The sequence below is a fragment of the Lithobates pipiens genome, unplaced genomic scaffold (genome assembly GCF_037356315.1).
Source record: "Lithobates pipiens isolate NorthernLeopardFrog02 unplaced genomic scaffold, aLitPip1_a1.2 Scaffold_16, whole genome shotgun sequence".
Lineage (NCBI taxonomy): Eukaryota > Metazoa > Chordata > Amphibia > Anura > Ranidae > Lithobates > Lithobates pipiens.
The window spans coordinates 456505269-456515868 of NW_027507748.1; the positions used below are offsets into that span (position 1 = coordinate 456505269).

Sequence of the window (10600 nt, forward strand, 5' to 3'; positions counted from 1 at the left end):
TGAAAGGTAGGAAGGTATGAGAAGAAAAGTGGCATGGGACCCAGAAGCTAGTGGAGATCACTGTAGTAACATGTAAGCAGGGCCGGTGCTTCCACTAGCAAACTAGGCGGCCGCCTAGGGCGCACTGCTGCCTAGGGCGCCCGGCCACTGGTGTTCCTACTCTCTTCTCTCTGCAGCAAGCAACTAAGTCTCAGCATCAGCAGGCAGCCGCTACTCCATTCGCACATAGTGTCAGAGGCTCAGCGGTGGCGGAGGACTGTGTCTGTGTCCCGACTCCCGAATGAATGGTAGCAAGCAAGCATTTATTATAGGCTGCATTAATGGGTGCTGGTAGGTTGCATCGATGGGCACTGGTAGGCTGCATTTGATGGGTGCTTCATTAAAAAGGTGGGGTATACATGGGCAGGGCAAAGACGGTGGAGTCAGGGGTGGAGGGGGGGGGGGCAAAATGAAGTTTCGCCTAGGGTGTCAAAAATCCTTGCACCAGCCCTGCATATAAGCAGGTACTTGTGGGGTATCATTGCAATTATTTCTGCTGCTGTGTTAATTGTACTGTGTAGCTACGTAGTGAGTTACAAGCTGCTCAGGATGGGTAGGGGTTAACTGTGTCTAGACACTTTCCTGGGATTTCTGGGTCATGCCCCTTGTTGCATGACCCAGGGGAGAGCTCAGAGCTTTTCTCTCTTCCACGTTGGATTTCAGAGAAAGGACTTCTACATCATGTAGTCTTACTGGAGCACGTGACCCCCTCCTGGGTCACCCTGTGTTTCTCCTTGGAGCCAGGACTGTACAAGCTATGGACTTTAACTAAATGGAGAATACAGAGAAAGAGGAAACCTGCAGGACTTTAAAGGTGTCAAAAAATAGAAATATAGAATTATTATAAAAAATATACTTTATTTGTAACAATAAAAAATTATCATAAAAATTCCTTGTTGTATTGCTAATTCAGTTCATATACAGGTACAGACACTACCGCTCTACATGTTTCGTTTCAAAGTAGCTTCTTCAGGAGATTCTAGAGTGCTGTATGAATTGGTTCCTAAAAAATAACAACAAAGAAAAAAACTAAATTGGAATGATTACGTAAGGTTTTAGACAGAACTGTTGCATCTATCATAACATGGGTATACAAAAGTACACTTTTCTTTGGTTTTCTCAGGTACAGATGGATCAGGATAAATCGCAAAAGCAGTGGGCTTATAAATGTTCCAAATCAATACCTCATTCATGGAGTGTAAAGTTACCACAAAGGGGAGAAGTGGATAATTCACCCATGACCTATAGTCATATCAATCAACGGAGTAGATTAGCTTAATGGTGGTAGTTGAGGGAGTGAAGGATGTTACTGCCAAAGCTCTTAGATGGCAAGATCAAAATCTGTCAGGATATCTCTGCGCTGGATAATACAGATGGTTCTCTTCCTTTATATAAGTGAGAATCAAAATCAATTGGAATGAAGCCTATAAAACAATTCAAGTAATAAAGGCTTCATTAATCAGAATGTATAGTAATAGTAATAGTAATCGGACAAATATAATGGTTATATGCATGGGGTAAAAGTCCCTAGTAGAGCAATGTAGCAAAGCTTACCTGTCTGTGAAGAGAAATTGAGGAATAGGGAGGGAGAATAGAGATGTATACTCTCTCTCTCACACAAGCCCTCTGACAGAGAATGGCGGCATCTGCTGCATTCATATCTCCCCCCTCTCATTAGGCTAATCTACGCCTTTGAATGATATTAAATAAATTGATCCTATCATACCAATGTGAATGAGGTAACTAATACTGCTATTAAATTAGTTAATTAACTAATACTACGGCCATGTAAATATTCAGAATAACCAAATAATTTCCCTCCTTTATACACACACATATGATATATATATATATATATATATATATATATTTTCCCCCTATAGGACATGAGTGAATTATCCACATCTACCCTCTGTGGTAACTTTACACTCCATGAATGAGGTATTGATTTGGAACATTTATAAGCCCACTGCTTTTGCGATTTATCCTGATCCATCTGTACCTGGTAGTTACATCTGTGTTTCAGTTTGCACTATATCCAAAATAAAATATTTATTGATTGTAAAATAGCCTGTTAAGCCAAAGAAAAGTGTACTTTTGTATACCCATGTTATGATAGATGCAACAGTTCTGTCTAAAACCTTATGTAATCATTCCTATTTTGTTGTTTTTTTTGTTATTATTTTTTAGCAACCAATTCATACAGCACTCTAGAATCTCCTGAAGAAGCTAATTCAAAGCAAAACATGTAGAGCGGTAGTGTCTGTACCTGTATATGAATTGAATTAGCAATACAACAAGGAATTTTTATGATTTTTTTTTGTTACAAATAAAGTATATTTTTCATAATAATTCTATATTTCAATTTTTTGACACCTTTAACTGCTTGCTGCCTGCGCATGGTCAAATGACGGTGTCCCAGAACGGCCTCGCCCGCGGGGGAGCGCAGCACGGCAATCGTGGCCGTGCCATGTTGCTAGGACACAGCGCAACTCTGATCTCTAAACCATGTGATTGGCTGTGTCCAGTCACAGCCGGTCACATGTAAACAAGGAAGTGCCAGTAATCGTCTCTCCTCGTCTCACACTGACAAAGTGTGAGGAGAGGCAATCAGTAGCATCTCCTCACAGGGGGATATGTAGAAATGTAATCAGGACACTGATCATCAGTGCCCTGATTACAATAAAGAAAAAAGTGTCACCAATCAGTGCCCACCAATGCCAGCTATCAGTGCCCGCCAGTGGCAGCAATCAGTGCCCACCACTGCCCCCAAGTGCCACCAATCAGTGCCCATTCGCGATTCCAGTCAGCACTGGCAATCCGTGCCACCTATCAGTGCTGCCCATCAATGCCAATCACTGCTCTCAATCAATGCCCATCAGTATCGCCCAGTGCCACCCATCAATGCCCATCAGTACCGCCTATCCGTGCTGCCTATCAGTGCCCATCAGTGCCGCCTATCAGTGCTCATAAGTGCCATCTATCAGTGCCCATAAGTGTGGAATATTAGTGTCTCCTCATCAGTACCACCTAATCAGTGCCCATAAGTGCCACCTCATCCATGCCCACCAGTTCAGCCTATCAGTGCCCATTAGTGCTGCCTCATCAGTGCACATCAGTGAAAGGGAAAAATTACTTAGTTACAATATTTACTGACAGAAAAAAGTAAACTTTTTGTTTTTCAAAATTTATGTGTTTTTTTTTGTAAAAAAAAAAAAATTCAGCAGTAATTAAATATCACCAAAAGAAAGCTCTGATTGTGTGAAGAAAATGATAAAAAATTTGCTTGGGTACAGTGAAGCATGACCACACAATTGTCTTTCAAAGTGCGACAGCTCAGAAAGCTGAAAAATGTCCTGGGCAGGAAGGGGGTGTTAGTGCCTAGTAGGCAAGTGGTTAAAGTCCAACAGTTTTCCTCTATCTATGTATTCTTCATAAACATTGGAATGTGGATTCTACTCTGATCCTGTTGCCCTCATCTTTCTTAAAAATGGACTTTCTTTGGAGAAGGTATGAACCTGGGCAGCCTTCATTAGTAAGTTAGGGCTGAACTCTGTTTCATGTACTGTTGGGCTGCGGAATGATCAATAAAGTTTCAATAACTGTTTCATATCTGGTCTGAAGTTATTTAAATGGGTGCATGGTGGAAAATGGCGTAGCTAGAAAAACAGGCCTGTAAAGCACACACGGAGTACACGAGGAAGGCTACTACAAGGGTTAGCTTAGAAGGAGAGTCGGATCAGGAGAGTAGTTGCCACAGGTAATTATGAACTGGTGGGAAGTGAATAGCAGCCAGACAGCAAGAAGCAGTACCAGGCTCAGTCCTCCCATAGCGAGGGGTCGGTAATTCTGCCTCCCTCCCTAGAGGTTTGTTCCGCCAAAGGTACATGCTCATCAATGACCATGAAGGACCATGAAGGTTGTAGCTGGACACCCTGGACATCCACAACGCCATAGGCTTCTGCCTAGGTTGCTCTAAAGATGATCAGGATCTGCTTCTTTGCATAACATTTTTAGAGAACTGGAAATACACATGGAAATCTGCAGAAATTATCAAATTATAAGAAGATTATTTTATCCATGAAAAGTAACTGTTCTGTACATGAAGGACAAGCTATTAACAAAGTGTAATGCCGCGTACACACGATCGGATTATCCGCCGAACAATCCGCCATGTGTGGGCTCCGGCGGACTTTTTCTTCTCAAAAGTCCGGCGGACTTAGAAAGAAGTTTTGACTCAAAAATTGTCCACTGGACTCCACCCATCTGTGTGCTAGTCCGCCGGACTTTTGAAATGAACGGACTTCCCCACACACGGAGAAAAGTCCGTTCATTTTGAACGTGGCTCCAGGTAGACGGAACTAGCGAAGGAAGTGAATGTCGCCGCCTCCATCAGGCGAGATTTACGCCTCGCTAGCCCCATCACCTGGTATGGATTTAAAGGGAAAGGCCTACGCCAAAAAAAAACAGCGTGGGGGTCCCCCCAAAGTCCATAGCAGACCCTTATTTGAGCACGCAGCCTGGCTGGTCAGGAAAGGGTGTGGGGATGAGTGAGCACCCCCCCTCCTGAGCCGTACCAGGCCGTGTGCCCTCAACAGGGGGGTACTTTGGGGAAGGGGGACCCTGCGGCCCACCCACCCCAAAGCACCTTGTCCCCATGTTGATGAGCACAAGGGCCTCTTCCCGACAACCCTGGCCATTGGTTGTTGGGGTCTGCGGGCACGGGGCTTATCAGAATGCAGGAGCCCCCTTTAATAAGGGAGCCCCCAGATCCCAACCCTATGTGAATGAGTATGGGGTAAGTTGTACCCCTACCCATTCACCTGGGGAAAAAAAGTGTACATAAAAAAAACACAACACAGGTTTTTAAAATACTTTATTAGACAGCCCTGGGGGTCTTCTCTTCTTCCGTCTTCGGGGGTCTTCTCGCCAGACTCCTCCGCTATCTTCTGCTAGCTCTTTTACTAGTGGAGGAGCCCGGCTTTCTCTTTCGTCACCGCAGCCGTCCGGGGGTCTTCTTCCGACTTCGGGGGTCTTGTCCCGCTCTTCAGTTCTTCTTGCCGGGCCTCCACTTTCTTCTTCCAGCTCTTTTACTAGCGTTGGCCTGGTCTTCTGTCGCTGCCGCCGCCTTCTGCTTCTTCTTACTTCCGATGTTGACACAATGCTCTCTCCAGCCTTAATGGCAGGGACGCGTTGTTTGCTGACTTATATAGGGACAAGGGCGGGGTCACCGGGTGATGGCACATGGTGACCCCCGCCCCTTATGATGTCACAGTCCCAGCATCCTCCGGGACTGTGACATCATAAGGGGTGGGGGTCACCATGTGACATCACCCAGTGACTCAGCCCCTTGTCCCTATATAAGTCACAACGCATCCCTGCCATTAAGGCTGGAGAGAGCATTGTGTCAACATCGGAATAAGGAAGAAGAAGAATTAGAAGAAGCAGAAGGCGGCGGCGGTGCTTTGGAGTGGGGAGGGCCGCAGGGCACGCAGCCTGGTAGGGCTCAGGAGGGGGGCGCTCGCTCATCCCCAACCCCTTTCCTGACCGGCTGGGCAGCGTGCTCGGATAAGGGTCTGCTATGGACTTTGAGGGGACCCCCATGCCGTTTTTTCGGCATAGGGCTTCCCCTTTAAATCCATGCCAGGTGATGGGGATAGCGAGGTGTCAATCTCGCCGATGGAGGTGGTGACATTCACTTACTTTGCTAGTTCCGTCTACCTGGAACCACGTTCAAAATGAATGGACTTTACTCCATGTGTGGGCAAGTCCGTTCATTTCAAAACTCCAGCGGACTCCCGCCATAGTCCGGCGGATTGTCCGCCAGACCTAGTCCACCAGAAAAGTCTGGGTGTGTGTGGGTAGGGCCGTTCGTTCGGAAAGTCCGGTGGATCTCCACTGCAAAGTTCGGCGGGTTGTCCGCCGGATAGTCCGATCGTGTGTACGAAGCATTACACATTACACCAGGTTCTATTAACAGAATCTTCAACAGATGATAATTGAATTCTTCAGGCAAATCATTTTCACAGAATTTTCTGGAGATGCAACATCAGTATTTGAAAATTTTCTACAAAAAAGCGTGAATTGATCTATATTTCCCTAGAGTCTTTGAGGGAAGGTTTAACAAAATAGCAGACATGCAAGCGAAGCAATCCTTACAGTTTTCACATCATCCTCAAAAATCTCCCGAGCTTCCTCGTAGCTGCAGGCTTCCTCACGACACTCCCTTTCCAGATTTCCCTTTTTAAATTCTTCAAAAGCCGAATTTGCTCGCTTGAACCTCCCCAAAATGCTGTGTGCCGTGTCATGATTCACAAAAACTGCAAGTCAAGAATGTCTGTTACTTCGAGAGTCATGTTCATTAATAGAGGTTTACTCCAACAAATTCAAGCATACTTTTGTCAGACATTGAACTTTCCTGTAAGTTCTGTGGAAAGAAGTGCAAAAATTGCATACTGTCCTAGAGCTGAAGTGAAGTGTTGCCACTGGACAAGTCTTCATCTCAATATAACACTACCTCTACTAAAGAAATATGCAGACTAAAATTCTTGAACTCTGCTTCTGAAAATACTAATTACTTGGCTGTCATACTGATCCAGGGGTTTCAATACTTCCTAATAGGGATGATCTTGGGCGTGTTGAGGTCCTAATTCAAACCCACATCAACAAACCCACCAGGATACTCTGCCAATCATAAGCAACCAATGAAGCCCCCCGAAACAACATGGATGCAAATGGCATGTATACATACAGCTGCGGGGGGGGTTTAATGCCTTGGCCAGTTACAATTGGATCTGCATATGCTCCAACCTGGAAAAAGATCAGGTATTATAACTTCACTCTTATTTTTTAAGGGACATTGTTGTTTTTGGGCTTGTGTGAATGGCATCAATTTGATGTCAGTTTGTGACGCTTCTGAGATCTTCCAGAATTCATTGACAGGTGCATTTGACCATCAGATGACTTATTTCTGACCTGCAGATGACTTGGTGGGTTTTACATTCCTATGGAAAAGCCCAGCAACATAAGGCTTAATTGATATGGTTGTTCCAGGTCAGAAGCTCAGAAAGTAGCATTTCCAGAAAAAGGCCAGTAAAGACATACTCTGCATATCTCTTAGTACAGATTTCCTTAAAGACTAAAAGGAGAAATGTGGTAAATAGTATATGGTTAGCATCTGTTTGTGTTTTTAGACATGTTATCAATTGAAAACTGTACTCTGTTTAAAAAAATATCTACTTAAAGGTGTGCTGAACTTAAAACCTCTGATGTCTTTTTTTCCATATTGGTGATCCCTAGTGAAAAAAAATATGATAGCTTTCATTGCAGACTTGTTTTCAAGGGTGCAGATTCTACAGAGGACATTCTGACCCTAGCTTTAGTGTGTAATGAGTCCGACCTGGAACAAGCACTCAGGACTGGAGTTCAGGTTTTTCAGATTTTGCTGTGTTTATCCTTGTTCCAGGCCCACTTGGTTAGTGAAGCCAGAATCAGGATAACATCTATGGAGCTTGCCAATTTAAAATGGCACATCGCATAATTCAATCCTCATAGGCTAATATTAACTAACATGCATATAATGACATCATAAATCATGCCAGTGATAACATACTCTTCCATTCACACTGGTCCAAAACTCCAACCTGCCTAATTTCTTAAGAGTTCATGGATCAGTGATAAAAGCAAATATTCTATAGACATGGAGATGATATTTTTTACTAGCCAATACATTTTTACCTTCTGATGGCTGGGAAAGGTTCTGTGTGAAAATCAATTTATGTTCATATCTATTTATATTTATAAAACACTTAAGTGGAGTAATACTTTTTATTTTAAGTAGCATTAAACTCAGAATTTTATAGTTTAACATATCAAGCACAATAAAATAAACATTCCCCAGTAAACGATTTGTTAGGATTTCTACCCCAGCACTTGCAGTTTACAACTTTCAAAGCTGCTAGCTGCTGCTTTTACAGTGATGCTTCCCTGAACTTCCAGTCTTCACAGGAAAGGGCAGTCTCCAGCCAGTCTGTTAGCTTGGAGAAAGGCGGAGTAAGGGGAAGCTGGGGAGTGCCCTATGGCTATGTGTTTATATTGATACACACAGTGTACAGAGACACAACTCTAGTCCTTGCATGCAAGGATGGCTGCAAGAGAAAGAAGCCACCCTGAAACAGGAACCCTGGGGCAATGGTTATGGTACCAGCTGAAACTTACACACAGACAAGGATTAAAAGAAAAAGAATATGCCTACTCTGTAAATAATTAAATCAGCTACTGAAAGTGCTTTAAAAACAGAGGGTTTAATATCACTAATATTAGGCTTAGTTAGTACTTGTACAAGTATCCTAAAGCTAATCTGAATCGAAGGATTTTCATTCTCATAACTGATTATCAACTATTGCATTAGGCATTGCACATGGCCTTGTCCAGTAACAGACAACATAACACAGCAAAATGTAAATATCTGTAAGGTCTCTGTATGTATTTACATATATACTGTATGCATTTATTACAGTTTAATATTGATATTATTGGTAACTATAGGTTTCAATAACACTTTACTGGCCAAATGTGTTAAAGACTGGCTATTCTATCTTTCTGTCTATCTCAAGAATTAAACTTACACATATATTTTAGTATATTTCTGACTCATTGCAGAACTCTACTTTATTCAAACATTAAATATATGCAACAGTACTATAACATGATTGAGGATTCACTTCTGACTTACATTTTATGCTTTTTTTATTGTAACAGAAGAACAATCTAGGATTGTGATTAGATCACCGGACAATTATTTATTCATCTGACATTCAATAAATATGCAATGGTTGGTGCTGCTCTGCAGTAGGCTGCAGTCCTATCTCAGTTTATTTGGTAGCAAAGACTTTCCAGTCCGTTTTCAAGTATGTTAAAGTCTGCTGCAATTGGTTTACATCCATATATATCAGATTTTTATTAATGATAAATAATTAAAATCATGTGAAAACGTATATGCATACCATTACTTCTTTAATAGGCAGTGTATACAATTGGAAGATTTTTATGGGTAAAGTAAACTATTAGAAGACTTCTATGGGTAATGTACACCATCAGAATATTTTTATGGGTAAAGTAAACTATTAGAAGACTTCTATGGATAATGTACACCATCAGAATATTTTAATGTGTAATGTGAACTATTAGAAGACTTCTATGGGTAATGTACACCGTCAGAAGATTTTTATGTGTAATGTAAACTATTAGAAGACTTCTATGGGTAATATACACCATCAGAAAATTTGTATGTGTAATGTAAACTATTAGAAGACTTCTATGGGTAATGTACACCATCAGAAGATTTTTATGGGTGATGTAAACTATTATAAGACTTCTATGGGTAATGTACACCATCAGAAGATTTCAATGGGTGATGTAAACTATTAGGAGACTTCTATGGGTAATGTACGCCATCAAAGATTTTTATGGGTGATGTAAACTATTAGAAGACTTTTATGGGTAATGTACACTAGCAGAAGTTTTTTATGGCAATAAATACGATCTTCCACACAATACGTGATACTAAAGTGTCACCCAAGGCACCCAACACATTCAAATAAGAGATATTCTTACCATTCTGTGGCTGTTCCAGGAGAACGACAGGTAGGAATGTAAGAATGATCAGGTATGTCTGTCCAGCCATGCTGTGATCTTATTTAATGAAATCTTTCTATTCTCTTTGTGTAGCTGATGTGACAATGAGAGTCACGAGTTCAAGCTGCAGCTTGCTAAGGGAAATTAGGAAATTCCTGCCCTGAGAACAAAATACTGAAAAGAAAGTGGACAGTCCCCTCTGTTAAAGCCACACATCATTAGAAGCCATTGACAGCCTAAATGTTTTGTTTAGAAGACACCTATTGCAATGGAAAGGAAGGGACTACATGGAGATGGTTATTTCTGAACAAAAATGTTTGTTTGCATTATGCAACTTGTCCTTCTGCATTCAGATACCTTGTATTTGCTCAGTTGACATATTCAAAGGGCAAAGAACAGACAGAGCACTGATATATCAAATGGCTCATAACCAGATTATATTGAAAGTCATGCATGGGGATCAGTCCTAACTGCGGTGGAAAATCTTTGTTAAGTGAAAAATTAATGCAGTGATGATATATAAACTTTTATTCATTGTATTCACCACCTTTGCTTAGTATATATAACACACACCAAATCAGTGATTGGTAAATGAATCTGTATGACTGAATAGTTCTCGAAAATTCTGCATGAAAATGATAAGCACTACATCCATAAGAAAATAAAACATTATGGTGCTTTGAAGGGATACTCCACTTAAAAGTGATATGTTAATTATGGGTAGAGCGTGGTGGGCTTAGACAGCTCCTGGCCTCTTGGATACTCTTACAGTGAGATTTCAGCGTCATTATTCCTGACTTCTGTCATCCAAGGTGTTGTGGGTATTTCCTAAACCTTTGTGTGTTTCAGCTCCTCATGTTGCATTCTCTTTACTAGAAAATAAACAAAATTCCAATAGGATAGCAGGAAGCCTTAGTAATGGCCA

The 10600-nt window shown here is 41.7% G+C and overlaps 1 protein-coding gene across 1 annotated transcript in view; it reads right to left on the bottom strand.

Annotated features, from left to right (window-relative positions):
• The window catches only part of F10 (coagulation factor X), a 37179-nt gene extending 27226 nt beyond the window's left edge, over positions 1 to 9953 (bottom strand). The window contains exons 1-2 of the mRNA XM_077482860.1: positions 9655 to 9953; positions 6199 to 6359 (exon numbers count right to left, since the gene is read on the bottom strand). Coding sequence (XP_077338986.1) covers positions 6199 to 6359; positions 9655 to 9724 — 231 coding nt within the window. The 5' untranslated portion in view covers positions 9725 to 9953. The remainder of the gene's footprint in view (positions 1 to 6198; positions 6360 to 9654) is intronic.
• Positions 9954 to 10600: the final 647 nt, after the last annotated feature.